Raw genomic sequence first — 15,649 nt, forward strand, 5'->3', positions numbered from 1 at the left:
AAATTTTCCCGCAACCAAATTGCTCCCCAATATCTAACTGAGATGCTACACAAAGTCCTTTCTTTCTCATCCATAAAGATCCATGTTTCAGCCATTTCAGCTCAATATGATACGGTTCCTCCCATTTTCTCTCTTCGTTTGCTAAGGCAGTTTCTCAGAGGGGCAAAGAATATAAGACCCCCCAGAAAACCACCAACTCCAATTTGGGTTCTAGATTTTGTTCTGGAAAAGTTAGCACTTCCTCTTTTTGAACCAGCCTTTTCAACAGAGCTTCAATACTTGTCATGGAAAACAGCCCTGCTGCTGGCTATCACCTCAGCATGCAGAGTCTCCGAACTGCAGGCACTTATGGCAGTGGAACCTTTCATCATTTTCCATCAGGACAGATTATCTTTACGCACCAACCCTTCCTTCATGCCAAAGGTAGTATCCAGTGCGGCTCTCAGTCAGACCATTCACTTGCCCACCTTTTATCCAAACCCACAGAATGAAGGAGAAAGACTCCTTCACTCTTTGGACATTCACAGACAGTTGCATTACTATATGGACAAGACAAAGGCCTTCAGAAAATCTGACCAACTCCTTGTATCCTATGCACCCGGCTCAGAAGGAAAGGCTATTTCAAAACAGACCATCTCCAAATGGATAACACATTGCATCCGCTTTTGCTACTCACACCACGGGAAAGCAGTGCCTGCTAGTATTAGGTCTCACTCTACCAGGTCTACAGCAACCTCAGCAGCCTTCCTCCGAGGAGTCCCAACAAAGGACATTCTAGAGGCAGCTACCTGGAGTTCAGTGCACACCTTCACCAAGCATTACCACCTTCCTCTGTACTCAAACCAGAGCTGGGTTTGCCACTGCAGTTCTGCAGGGCATCGTAGCTGCACCTAACCCAGTTTAGCTCCTACCACCCAACCATAGCTTTGGGACTCTACCCAGGTGTGATGACTGCAGCAGCATAGCACGATGAACATAGTACAGTTTTGTACCTACCATAAATGTAGATGTTCGAGTGGTTATGCTGCTGCAGTCCAGGTTACCCTCCCTCCATCCCCTCTACCTAACAAGGCTTTTCTTATACCTCCATGTACTTCAACCTTTGGGATGCATGTCTATATGGTGTATTCGCTTACAACTAAGTACCATTGTTTTGCACTAAGGTATGTTTTGCAAGCTTCTTATTTTGCCTTCTTAGTTTGGGGCACCTGACATCTGGGGCAAGAAAAACTGAAGAAAATGGCATTGGCTGCCTCTCTTATACCCCTGCCACAGTGACGTCAGGTAAGAAGCGACGACAACCGACGCCGGACCAAGGCTTTGGAATTCAGGCTGACTGCGGGACCGCCTGACGGCAGGATAACCCAAGTGTGATGACTGCAGCAGCATAACCACTCGAACTTCTACATTTATGGTAGGTACAAAACTGTACTTTTCACCTAGGGCTTGTTTAAGGAACACGTGCGTGTGTGTGTGATATTTGTCAATTTTATGACTGGCATGCTTTGTGTATATTCTTTATAATTTTCCCTTTTATCTGTAAATTGCTAATGTTTACAGAGATATTTAATAGTTTTAAAATGTTCATAAAATTTGTAATAAATGTGCAATACAATGTCAAGGTTCATTGTTTTGGTAAGCATTGACCATATTCACACACACAATTTAAATTTTAATATTTTTGATTAAATGATGGGCTTATCTTTTTCGCTTCTTAAAAATAAAATATGGCACTTAAATTTGTTAAACCCTAAACTATTTGAACATTTGAGGTCGTTAATGATGCTCACTGAAGTTTGTTTACATTTTTAAATCAAACTTGAAATTTGTTTAAATCAAAATTTAGTGATTTTCAACAGTATGCTTATAAAACTTGTTTAAAGAAATCTGTGGACGTCTGACATCCTACTTGTATTGGGCAAACTTGTGGAAATAAAGCCTGTTGGATGATTAAATAAAACTTTGGGTTAAACATGACAAAATGAGCCTTTGTGTATTTTTTAAGACCATCTGATAAAGGTCTGATAAATTCTAAAGAGCTGTTTGGTAAGTGCACTCTGCTGCTCCACAGGTAAACTTAAGTTGTTGGAAATCTGATTGCCACACTTGAGTGTTTTTTTTTTTTTTTTGTAATGCGTTATAATCCAGGATATTATCCTTTTATTGTCATAGCACCTCTGAAAAGGCCAGTGAACACCAACTCTTTGTATGTCCTACCCCTTTTAAGGGCTTCTTTCCTTGTGCCTTTTCTGTAATTCTGTCTATGGTTTGCCCATATGTACTACAGTTTGTGCCTTCTACTATCCCTGAGATACTGTCCCACTTTTAGTTCTGTGTGTGTCATTCTTTGAAGTTTGGTCGGTGCTTTTTTTCTCTCCTTTCTTTTTTAGTCTGACTTCCATGTCTGTTTGATATTTCCTGTGATTGAGTTTGAGTCACTAAAACTGCATTTATCTCCTTTCAGCCATAGGTTCATAGATTAGTACATTTTAAGCCTAGCCAATTACCCCATGTGAGAATCAAACCCTGCATCTTGTGTCTGTAAGGTTAACACCTTAACCATTATGCCAACCTCCCGTCATGCATCTCTGCTGTCTGTAGCATTTAAGGGTGACCCCTGATTTTGCTTCAACATTGTTCTTTGTACTTAAGATGGAACATTTGTAATTAAGTATTGAAAACGTTTCTCTAATGTTGGGCCTTGCCCTAATTTTTCTTTTTGCCAATTCTGAAAGTAAGTTTGAGAGCTATGCCTTCCATTCCCGCTGTGTTCTTTCTAGGCTCACTGTGATAGCCTGCCTGTCAGCTTCTGTTGAGCCATTCCTTCTGTCTGCACCAGTTTTTAATTTTTTCTTCCCTGTGCTCATGTTCTGACTGCTGCCTGTAAGTGTAGCAGAGATTCCTGTCTCCCTGCCTTTCTTCCTGCATTGTTCAGTATTAATTCTTACTCCCTTTTAATGCCGTCTGTTGTGTGTATGTTGGTCTGTCACCTCCTTTCTGCGTCATGCATACTTGGCCATGTATTGGCATGTTCTTGCTGTCTCGTCTACCTCTGCACTATGTATTGAGCTGTTCACCTGTAGTTTGCAGTCTGCTGTGTTCTTAACCACCCATTTCTGTTTTCCATCTGTACCATCTCCATTTTTTTTGTTCCTGTTTTCTTTGCACTGTATCTTCCTTAGCTTCCTGCAGCTGATGCACAGACACTGTACTCCCATTTACCTGTTCATTTGCCACCTTGCATCTCTGATATCTCCAGTTGGTAGAGAGTACCCTGATTTTGTGTTAACTATTTTCTTTATGCCTACTAAGATTGTTGGGCTTGAATTTTAAATATGTACTATTTTTCTTTTTCTGCTGAACTACTTTCTCTTCTAGCTTCCTAGTTTTTATTAGGCTGTACATGTCTGCCTCCCATTCCATAAAGCACGTAGTCTTAAACTACATTTTTGTTTTCAAGTTCTTCTCCTCTGTTAGTGGTTGATTTCTGATGTCTCTTGACTTTTATTTGTCCTCACTTGTCTGACATTTTGCTTTTACTGTGCTATGTGTGGTCTTCTCATTTTGTCTTCAATTTTATGCGAATTCTGGTTTGCTCCTGCGGTTGGTATCAAGGGGCAGAGTACACAGTTGGGCATTTGGAAAATTAATTTCATGATCTGTTGAGCTGCTAGAGCTCCTGAAGTAGATAAAATACTTTCTGTAGGAAATTTTATAAAGGGGAATAATACTTAAGTTTACATACTAGCCACTTGAAATGTTTTCTCTTTTCTTCTTGCACTTAGAGCAGGGATGACTACCATGTATAATCTGATTGGTAAAAGTACTGTGGATGCAGTAATGCTTCTCTGAATAAATGTTGTTTGCATTTCTGTATACGCCTGCAGTGGTAAATGAGAAATTCTGTTTTTGTTTAAGATCTTTACTAAAGACCTGAAAATAATTAAAGATGTGAGGGAGAGCAAAGATGAAAGTCCCAACAGTAACCTAGAGCCTGGAAGATTACAGCTGCACATACCCCTGTCGCAAACATCAGAACAAGCACTACCTCAGAACCAGAACACCGCTGGGGGTGTAAAGCCATCAGGTAAGTTTAGCTACTTTAAAAGAAAAAATCTGAGTCTGTATAAAATGGTGTTTTTTTTGTTTTGAAGGTTTTTTTTCTCCCTTTTGCCTATAGTGGTTCCCTAACCAGTGCTCCACATCCTTTGTTATATTTTCCAGCCACCTCCTTTACCCCTTGACTATTTGTGTAGTAGGGCTGCAGCTATTTGGAACTTCAGGGCTTCCTGGTGGTTTAGCTGTTCATGTCCGTTTCTGGGTGGGTGGGTTTGTGTGTTATTTTTGTTGTACTGTTACTCTTTCCTTCTTTCCCTATGGTGTGATTTGGGAAGACATGCAGCTTATTGTCCTGCCTCTTCTGCACCTCAGCCTTGTCCCAACACTTATCACTTTGGCCTACACCTGCTAGTGTGATGTCTCCAGTTTCCATTAGTAATTGTCACAGGAAACTCCCACGGAGCCACCACGGATGTTAACACTAGTCCTTCCCTGCTGCTCCATCAAATATCTGAAATGCTAATAGACTCCAGATCAACTGGGACTTGAGTTTTTTTATGTGAATACCACTAGAGCACTGACTTGTTTAACAGTGAACGTATGGCAAGTGATTGTTTTTTTTTTTTTTGTTTTTTGTAATGTTAGAGTATGTAACTCTAAACAGCTTCTTTTGAACTGCCCCAGAAGTATTGCATTTTGGCTTGTGTGCTTTGGGAATTTGCAGATGTTTGTTAGCTTTATGCTACTGCAGGCTGACCTGTATGGGAATACCCTGCCAAGAATATCAGGTATCCGGCCTGTATGGTAGTGTTTTTGAGTGCCTTTCTTGTGTATTGTACATCACTAAAGCAGTAGTGTGTGCTGATTTAAATAGGATGTATGGGCGGTAAATTTCATAATTGTTTTGCCTTTGATGCAGTTACTCTAATGCTTTGTCTTCATTGTTGCAGGCTGGCTAAGCCCAACTTTTTATAGGCAGGCAAGTACCCTGCTGGTGACTTTCTTTACTTTTTTCAGGTGAAGTAAGAATTGAGCCTCAAGTCTGCCTGAAAAAATGAGTATGTAGATACCATACAAGCTCTGCAGGTGGTCTCTTTTTTATGCCTTGGAAGAAGTCTCAACTCAGTTGACATTTTTGGTTCTTTCATATCAAAACTGATTTGTACTGGACTTAATAGCTTTCAACTTTTCCTGGGAAAGTGATGTTTGTAGGTCTTTGCATTTCCATGGCTGCCAGTTCATCTTCCTGTGATGTCCCTCTTCAGTTGAAGAAACGTTCTTTTAAGAAGGTGTATTAGGATGCAGATATCCACCTGTGTTGATTGATATGGGGTGGGCAGTTCTCCAGTGGTAGTCTAGGATCCCTCGGCTCTCAATCCAGGCTTCATCCCCCTTGGTTAGGGTCTGCAGGAAATCACTCAGGACCATGATACAAGCAGTTCCAGTCAGACTTGGACATATGTGGTACCGGTGGAATAGGCAGATGCTTGCTTCATCCTGACTGAAGGAGGAAGCATTCTTCAGGGCTTGGTAAGAAAAGAGGACAATGAGTTCTCTTAGGGCTATCCAGAAGTACAAGTCATCAAAGAGTTGCACTCGTGTCCCCCAAGAAAGAAGCATAAATAACTAGACACCCCTCCCACCTGTATAGTTTGAGAAGTACACAAGCAGACTAAACTTTGCCTGGTGTCTTTTCCATGCTTAGCATTTCTTCCACTAATTAAACTTTGCCTAGTGTCTTTTCCATGCTTAGCATTTCTTCCACTAATTAAACTTTGCCTGGTGTCTTTTCCATGCTTAGCATTTCTTCCACTAATTAAACTTTGCCTGGTGTCTTTTCCATGCTTAGCATTTCTTCCACTAATTAAACTTTGCCTGGTGTCTTTTCCATGCTTAGCATTTCTTCCACTAATTAAACTTTGCCTGGTGTCTTTTCCATGCTTAGCATTTCTTCCACTAATTAAACTTTGCCTGGTGTCTTTTCCATGCTTAGCATTTCTTCCACTAATTAAACTTTGCCTAGTGTCTTTTCCATGCTTAGCATTTCTTCCACTAATTAAACTTTGCCTGGTGTCTTTTCCATGCTTAGCATTTCTTCCACTAATTAAACTTTGCCTAGTGTCTTTTCCATGCTTAGCATTTCTTCCACTAATTAAACTTTGCCTAGTGTCTTTTCCATGCTTAGCATTTCTTCCACTAATTAAACTTTGCCTGGTGTCTTTTCCATGCTTAGCATTTCTTCCACTAATTAAACTTTGCCTGGTGTCTTTTCCATGCTTAGCATTTCTTCCACTAATTAAACTTTGCCTGGTGTCTTTTCCATGCTTAGCATTTCTTCCACTAATTAAACTTTGCCTAGTGTCTTTTCCATGCTTAGCATTTCTTCCACTAATTAAACTTTGCCTGGTGTCTTTTCCATGCTTAGCATTTCTTCCACTAATTAAACTATGCCTGGTGTCTTTTCCATGCTTAGCATTTCTTCCACTAATTAAACTTTGCCTGGTGTCTTTTCCATGCTTAGCATTTCTTCCACTAATTAAACTTTGCCTGGTGTCTTTTCCATGCTTAGCATTTCTTCCACTAATTAAACTTTGCCTAGTGTCTTTTCTATGCTTAGCATTTCTTCCACTAATTAAACTTTGCCTGGTGTCTTTTGCATGCTTAGCATTTCTTCCACTAATTAAACTTTGCCTGGTGTCTTTTCCATGCTTAGCATTTCTTCCACTAATTAAACTTTGCCTGGTGTCTTTTCCATGCTTAGCATTTCTTCCACTAATTAAACTTTGCCTGGTGTCTTTTCCATGCTTAGCATTTCTTCCACTAATTAAACTTTGCCTAGTGTCTTTTCCATGCTTAGCATTTCTTCCAATTTTTAAAAGGAAGTATTCTGATGCATTGGAAGGAGGTCTGGAGTATCCCTTACAGCTCTTCCTATCCCCTGCGAGTCTGTCAAAGGTGAAAGTACACTTCTCTTCACCTAATGAAGAAATTTTGCTTTTGATAAAATTAGTAGACTTTAAGTATAAGGGAAGGGAGGTTTCAGACACAGAAAAGATATTACGAACCTTTCATCCTGCATTCCCCCGATTCCCTCTTTGTTTAATTCTTGGGGCACTGGAGGATGCCTTTAATTCATCTTGTCCTTCTACAGATGTGCAACTTTTATCTAGGAAGCTTGTCATGTTTCCCGACTTACCTGATTCTCGTAAACAACTCTTTAGGAGTCCCTTGGCTCACTCTGTCGTGATTTCTGTAGACAGGGATAATGGGTCCAAGTCCTTAGCTTCTAATCCTGTCCCTGGTGGGAAGAGCAGAATAAAATGACAGATGTGGCTAGAAAATGATTCCATGTTCTCCTTAGATGGTCCACTACTTAGACCTGTATGTCCTAGTGTTTGCTTTGTATTTTATTACATGCAGTAGACTGTTTCCAACTCCCTACTTCACCTACTAAATCGGTCTTTTAAAACCTGTCATCTGCCTCTCAAGTCCCAGAACTTTAAGTAAAATGTGCTAGACATGCATCAGTAGATGCTGTTAAGGGCTGCTGCTGCAATGCACAGGAGTGGCTGAGAGTTTACCAGAAGATGTGAAATCAGATATCAAATGCCCCCTTAGACAAAGAATTTCCTTTTTGGAATTCCTTAACAGAGGTGTTCTTCAAGGTCTGGACCTTTTTTCAGAAAGCGTATTTAAAGCCAAATCAACAGAAGTCTAGTAAGTAGTAAAAAAACTGAGAAACTGACTGAAAAAAAGAAAAGGAGTATACCCCAGGGATCTTCCCAGCACAGAGTGTATGACTACCTTTTGACCTCTTTTCATTCCCCCACCCTGGCCGTTCTTACAATCTAGTAGGAAATGTATCTTTTCCTGCATATCTGGAAGCAAAACATATTCTTGAGTACTAAACATATTTCAGAAGTGCTACAAATTTACAGTGGGATTCTCTTACTTTTCAAGCAAGAATTCCTCTCTTTCTCTCTTGCACACACACACACACACACACACACACACACACACACACACACACAAAATCCTTTGTTCCCTCATGTTAGCACAGAAATGCTATCTCAAGGAGAATAGAGCCTGCCCCCCTTCCCAAGAATAAAATAATTTTTTGTTTTTCATTTAACAGTGATGGGAGGATACTTGGAGACTAGTGGATTTTTCTGTTGAGATTATTTCTTTGTACCAGAGTTCAAAATGTTAACATAGTAATCCCTTTATGATCTTCTCCCTCTGTTCTGTTCACCACCCTGACCCTGTACATCAGAGATGCAGATGACCACATTTCAAATTAAAAACACCACAGATGCTTAAGATTTTGTGCCAGGGTTTCACCTCATTTCCTTAAGCTTCAGACAGACGAAATGGCAGAGTTTTCATACAATGCCTGACTATTTCAAAAGCTCCTGAACCCTTGTATTTCCTCCTACCAGTCAGAATAGCTATGGTAGTCTGTGAATATAGCCAAGGCTACTGCAGCAGTCATCTGCATGATGAATGTAGTACATTTTGTAAGTAACCGTAGCACAGCACTAGATGTTAAAATGGTCACTGCTGCAGTAGCTGCTCCATTCCCCATATTTTTGCATGTTTTTGTTGCCAGGGTGAGGATCTTTTTTGTGTTTTACTTGCGTTGTCCTTGTCAAGTCTTTAGCCTCAGTCTTTCTGTTGGCATGAAAGCTGTAAAGGGCTTGGTGCCCAAATCTGAGTGCTCACTGTGTTTAGGTGCTTTGCAAGGATATAACCATGTAGCTAAACTTACAGCAGCAGTGATCAGTCAAACATCTACACCGTTATGCTTCTACAACTTGTGCAACTGTACTTTCTACAGGGTAGTTTGCAGTCTAACCCTTCTGTTCAGGTACTCTGTTCCCCTGAGCTCTTAGAACTATCCCAGTAGTCAGGACTACTGCACCAGTGATATGAATAAAGAACATAGTATAAATGTGCCAGGACCTTGCCACAAGAGCAGGTTTTCAAGTGCACGACAGTTGCAGTACTACTTTCCAGCCAACGTCTTTTTTGTGTTTTGGTATCCAAGGATGGAGTGTGGTACCTGTTAAAAGGCCTCAGACCTGCACACGGAACAGATCTAGGGAGCCCCCTTATTTTACCCCTTTTGCTTATTGTTTGAGAACCTTCTCTCGTGTTGGTAAAGGTTGCCCAAAGGCCTTGCTTCATTTTTCAGGCTAAATGCAATATGGCTTTCTTGGTAAGAGAGCTCTAAAATGGTGTAGGCTTGTGTCTGTCTTATACTGAGATTATTCTGACATTCCATGTGATACTATTTTCTCAGTTCCTGTGTGCCAGGATGTCCCTAGTTCTAAAACAGATGTTATAGGTGCCCATCTCTGGCTGGAGACGAGAAAAGGAAGGTGACCAACGTTCTCAAAAGCTGAGACGATGTTTGTCTTGGGCATCCTTCAGCTTGCGTCTTTTAGCTGAGAAGACTCCAAACCCACCCTGACTCCCTCACAGTATCTGATGAAGCTGGTACTTAAAGAATTTGAAGCTGTCCCCAGAGCAGCCATTATGTTAAGGAATCTGTTTTTTTATAATAAGAGACTAATATTTACTTGCCAAGGAATCCGGCTCCTGTGTTTCTGAAGATAGCTGAATTGATTTATGTGGGTCAAATACCCCTCTTATTAACAGTGTGCTAACTTAGTCAGTTACAGTAGGTCAATGACTTCTTTTTCAGGCAAGAGCCAAGATAGTATTTGTATTGTCTGGGGATCTTTCCCTTTTTTCATTAAGTGCCTTGGGATCTTTCGCATCCATCTGAACTACCTTAATCTCAGGTAAGTGGGACCTTGGTTTAGCTTGTCATCCTAAAGATGGACAGCTGTGAGTCAGGTACTGATAACACCTTATCCTCTGCCTCCCCACCAGAGGATTTCTTATTTGGTGATGCACTTGGTTGAGTTCAGAGTAGTTTAAATGGGAGTTTGAGGAGTACTCTGCCCATGTAAGGTGTACATAATGTCTGGGTTTGTCAGAGCCAAACTTTTGGATATTCTTTAGTGACTCAAGCATTGGAGGATGTATTTACCCATCCATCTTCTGAGCCAGACTTCTGATCCTCTGCTTTCGTGAAGCCCGACTGTTTTTACAGGGTTATGGACTGCCATAAGTACCTGCACAAGAATCTTGTTGCTGATGTGGCTATGGTGTCCATGGGATCCACCAAGTGGTTATCTGGGATAAAAAACAAGAATTCCCTTCCTAATGACAAGGTAAACAAGATAATTGACTGCTTTGGGAAGAAGGTATACACCTCTACCACTGTTGTGTTTTGAAGTACCAGGGCACTCTTTTGGGGCATCTGAAGGACAAAGCTGAGGAGATGGGCGGCAATCAGTGTGTTAAATGCTAGATGTATGCAGTCTTATCTCTCAGGCTTGCAAGCACTCTGCCAAGTATGGCTGTGATGATGGGGGCTACATCATGCAGTGTGGTAGGCGTCATTCATTAGGAGATGCATACATGGCTGGTGGTTCAGTATTTGACAGATCATCAAAAGGTATGGCTCCTTAATGCTTCCATAATAAATAAGCTGCCTTTTATTTGCAGTTAAACAGGTGTTAAAGAAGCTGGTGGTAAAGGGGAAGACGGTGCAGTTTTTGACGGCATCTGTTTTGTTCCCTTGCTGGATGTGAAGGGAAATGCTCCACCAAGAATTGACCACTCCACTGGGCACAAGAAGAGGTGGTCATCCAGAAAGCAGGGAAGACTTGGAGAAAATGTCAAGCTGTCCGAAAGGGGAAACCTTGGTGTTGTCATGGCCGGGACTTCAGAAAGAAAGAGCAGTGATGCAGCAATTGATAATCTTCATAGTTGGTGTTGCAGTACTGATTCTTTGGTCTTCTTAACATGCAGAAGCCTGTGACCTGCCCAATTTCCAGAGTCCTTCCATCATCTGTAGCTGATGGATGCCCTGAAACGGATATCTAGATGTCAGGGTGTAAGAAAAGGCATCCATCGGCCCCATCTTCAGCTTTTTCTAGCCATTCAGTCTAACAAGCTTCACATTAGTTCAGTTTGCTTTGAAGTCCATTAGTTGGATTGTTTGCAGAGTATTACCCTTTTCAGTCCGATAAGTACCATGTTCGGGAAATTACTCTAAAAATTTTATGTCCAAAAAAATAAACAGTTGCTTGAAGCATGGGACGCAAATCCCACAAAGGTTTTCATCCATTTTCTATGTTGTGATTTGGGGTCTCCGCACGATGTCTAACTGTCTTGATGGTGCAAAATTCCATACAAAAACACTTGTGTGGGTCTGAGATATTTGCCTTCCATGTGAAGTCCTTTACTTTGGCTTTCTTGGTGACATCACAGTCCACTACTTTTGCAGGTCTTCTGTAGACTTCACTGTGCACTACATCTTTCCAAAAATGGAAGGACAAAAAGGCAAAGAACCCTTAAGTTTCTGAAAAAGCTCCAGTTACTGCCCTTAAGTCAACTGACTTAGGTGAGGTCTTTTGCAGCCCCCCTGGTCAGGTGACTCCTAGGTGAGATCACTTTGTAGGCCCTCCTCTTCCATCATTCATACCATAGCTGTTGAGGGAGACTGGCTTCCCTAACTAACAAAACCACAACCATAACTTCGGTCTGCCAACTGTATCCTTGTGGTCATCCCTTTAAAATGGACAGCTGATAAGAATACCTTCATTTTTTGTCACTGCTTCCAACCTCCTGTTCTCAGACCAAAGCCCAAGACCATCTTCAAATAGCACAAGAGTTTATGGCCTTAATGAAATCTAGAGAACCTTCTCATGCTTCTGCCTCCAATGCCTCTCCATCTAAAAGGAGCAGGGAAGTAGGTTTTCGGTAAGAGGAAGATTCCTCTAGCTCCGAGGATGAGGAGTTGTCTTATTTGGCCACTTACCACCTCAAACTTATCCAGACTCCGATGACGTACTCTCCTTTGCCTCCCACTGAGTACCTTTCCTTCGGGGGGGGGGTTACCCTGCATGGATGGAGGATGCTCTGTTAGGAAAGTAAGCAGTTCTTCCAGGCCCTGACCCATTCCAGGGAACTGCTAAGTTTGCCTTCACCCAGACCACTGGCTGCTCTTCCAGTGCATGTTGTATTGGATGGTATCTTTGAAGACCTAGCTCTACATCCCAACCCCCCCCCCCCCCCAAGCTCTAAGGAAACAGGACAGATTTTACAGTGTGTTTAAATCTCAAAATTACCTCTTTAAAAATCTTTAGGCTTATCCTTGTGATGCTTCCACTGAATCCACAGAAGGTATACCTAAAGGATCAGCAAAACATTCCCTGCCCACTGACAGGAAAATTAGATAACTAGACAAATTTGGGAAGAAAGCTTATGCCTCTGCCTCCTTGACAATGAAAGCTTTGAATTGTCTGCTCTGTATGCTAAAGCACCTTAAATCTCTTCAAAGCAAAATCCTAGCAAAGTAAACTGTGTTGTGGATAGAACCTTATCGAAGGAAGTTCATGAGATAGAGAAGCTTTACAAGTCTGCAGACACTCCCTAAAATGTGACTATGATGCTTTATATGCTTCTTGCAGAACTGTTATTACAGGTTCTGTAATCGGCAAACATGCATGGCTTAAGATTGCAACCCTTGTCAGATAAGGTAGACTGAAGTACTAGATGCTGTATTGGACAATGAATTCTGTTTTGGTCTTCCAGCTGAACAAGTTTTTGAGAAACTGGACAGAAAAAAGCAAAGCCGATTCTAACTAAGAATTTTGCCTGTCTGTGGTCTCAAGAGTAAGAATTGCTATTCAAAATTTTAGCCTTTCCCACTTTGACAAGGTCCTTGACCAGGGCAGTCTAAGCGATAGCAAACAGAACAATCACAAAGGGCTCCAAAGAATCCACCCAGTGCAGTGAGCAGCCATGACTATGTACTGTGCCACCCTCCCTTAACTCTTCCCATCCCTTCCAAACCTGTAGCAGGAAGACTGTCCTTCCTAAACCAGTAGAAATCCATCCCCAGGGACCAGTGGGCCCTCATCATGGCGAAGGGTCACTATTCAGAGAAATACCACCCTTCTTGGGCATTCCAAATCCACCAAAAGAGTAAGAAATCCTCTTAGCACCTATCATCAGGGAGCTACTTCAACAAGGTTGCATCCAGCCTGTTTCTCCAGAATAAGAAGGAAAAGGATGTTTCTAGTCCCAAGAAAAGAGGGCACTTTGAGAACTGTTTTGGACCTCTCAAAGCTAAACAAGATGTTCTTCGTGTTTCACTGTTTCAGTTCTAACTGATGGAATTTGCTGCCATAGAAGCCCTTGGCTAGCTTGACTATGAGGACTTCCTCCTCCAGGAGCTTGGAGATGCCCTGACAGATGTTAAGACATCCAGATGTAAAAGGAGTCACAATGCTGAAAACTCTGCTGTAGAGCACTTGAAGCTCAATAAATGTACAAAACAAACTTAATAGTCAAAAATAAAAAAAAAAAAAGGGCTTTCGTATAAAAGCATACAGATGACTGCAGATAAAACTTGCCAGGTTTAAAATTTGCACTTAAATAAGCTTCTAAATCACACGACAACTCCACTGGAAAAATGGCTGTAAACTCTTAAAGCAGCAGTTGTCTAAAATTGTAGATAAAATATACATCTATGAAAATGCATAATAAAAAAGAAATTGCAAACATGATTTTTCATACGCTTTCCTCTTAAGTAAGCACTGTATTGTTATAACTTCATTGAGTCCTGGAGGGCTCAAGTATTTAAAGAAGTCTGCCACTGAAGTTTTCTCTCTCCAATAATTTCAAAGAACCACTCTTTGGACCAACTTTCACTTTTTCTAAAGTAACAGAAAATGATGGTCTGACCATTGCATTATGTTTAGAGTGCTTTCATAGATTTAGCCTTCCCTATTTTATAATTGTGCTCATATGTACAATATCTTAAGTTTGCACTCTGATTTGCCAACATAAAAACTATTACAAAGTTGGCATAAAGCAGCATAAGTAATCCCTTTTGTGTGGCAGTTAAATTATCCAGGAATGCAAATCACTTTATCATGGATTGAAAAACCACTGCACAAAAATAAAGGGACACTGGGGACATGCACCATATTTGGACATACACCCCCATAGATGTGTTAACATTCGAATGTCCCATAATGTCATAAACATTAAAACATTGTGCCTGTTTTTGTAAACCATATTAGGCACAGGACCTAGACAATTACTTAGTTCAATTGTTAATAAACTGCCAATTCTTTCTGATTATATTACTAATCTTGGGACTGTCCATTGAGTGTGTGGTTACAAAAGAATGTACAAAACTAGTTTGTTGCTGATGCATAAGGGTGACAGATGTACCAACATTATAGCTCATCGTACACAAATTATCGTCTACCCCATCTTCCACAGTAAATTTGAATTTTCGTGGTGCAGAAGTTGTGTATAAATCCCTTTGATACTTTTCATTTGTATTTCTTCTCTAACAGATTTAAGTAATGACTCCGGGTACCCTTTATTCAAAAACATTGTGCAAAGTTTGTCTACCTCACTGAGGAAGTCCGTGTCTAGACACAAGCAACCATCTTGGCCCTCACGAGTTGACCCTTAACAATGGCCTGCATTTTGGTGCCAAGGGTGGTAATTGGTGTAATGAGGAACATACTTGAATATGTAGATTTCCTATAAATTTGACACACAACCTATAATATCCCCTGAAATATTCTCCTTTCTTAAGTGGACATCAAAATATGCAACTTGTTTTGTACCAATATTGTGTGTAAATTTTAAAAAGGTGGTTGTATTATTGATGTAAGTTATAATTTCATCTATTTTATCTTTACCATCTGTCCACGCTATAAAGATGTCATCAAGAAAGCAGGTGTACGTGCTCCAAAATCCTTTATATTGACTATTAAACAAAAAACTTATCTTCCCAAGTGGCCATGACTGTATTTGCATACAGAGGGCCGCATGCTGTTTCCATCATTATACCCGTATTTTGATAGAAGTAATGGCCTTCAAAAAATAAGTAATTATGCAAAACTATGTCTGGTAAGGCACAAAGGATATTCGTATTCTGGGGTAAATACTGTCAGCTAAATATTCTGAAAATAGTTCTAAATCAGTGGTATGCGGGATGTAGCTAAATAAGTCCTGTAAATCAGTCGTGATAAAAACCAATATTAGAAACATTGTTTAACTGACTCACCCTGTTCCGGAACTCCCATGAGTTCTTACAAATGTAATGAATGCTGTAAACATCTTGGTTCAACATTTTATCAGTATAATTTGCTATAAAACTCTTGACATGCACGCATTCATCATCGGTCAAAAGGGTAGACAGTCCACATTTTTCTGGATTTTGGGGGCACCAAATATTGCTGTATTCATAGGTTCCTTGACTGTTAAAAATGTATACTGATCTGGTTGAATTTCGCCCTGCATAAGTATATTATATTTTAAAGTGACATCTATTTTATGATATAAAACATAGACCTCACTAATAGATTTCTGTTTAAAGTACTATCATACAATAAATCAAACATATGCCTTTCTGCTGATGCATGGTGACAAGCCCACCACCTTTATCCGGGCACATAAATCATAAATTCTGTTCTGCTTGTAA

General features: G+C 40.5%; 1 protein-coding gene across 1 annotated transcript in view; it reads left to right on the plus strand.

Annotated features, from left to right (window-relative positions):
- EHMT1 (euchromatic histone lysine methyltransferase 1) overlaps positions 1–15,649 on the plus strand; it is a 1,716,251-nt gene that overhangs the window by 84,322 nt on the left and 1,616,280 nt on the right. Inside the window, exon 3 of the mRNA XM_044058169.1 lies at positions 3,919–4,087. Within this exon, the coding sequence (XP_043914104.1) occupies positions 3,919–4,087 (169 nt within the window). The remainder of the gene's footprint in view (positions 1–3,918; positions 4,088–15,649) is intronic.

This window comes from Protopterus annectens, chromosome 16.part0 (assembly GCF_019279795.1).
Source record: "Protopterus annectens isolate FY-2018-M chromosome 16.part0, PAN1.0, whole genome shotgun sequence".
Classification (NCBI taxonomy): Eukaryota; Metazoa; Chordata; order Ceratodontiformes; family Protopteridae; genus Protopterus; species Protopterus annectens.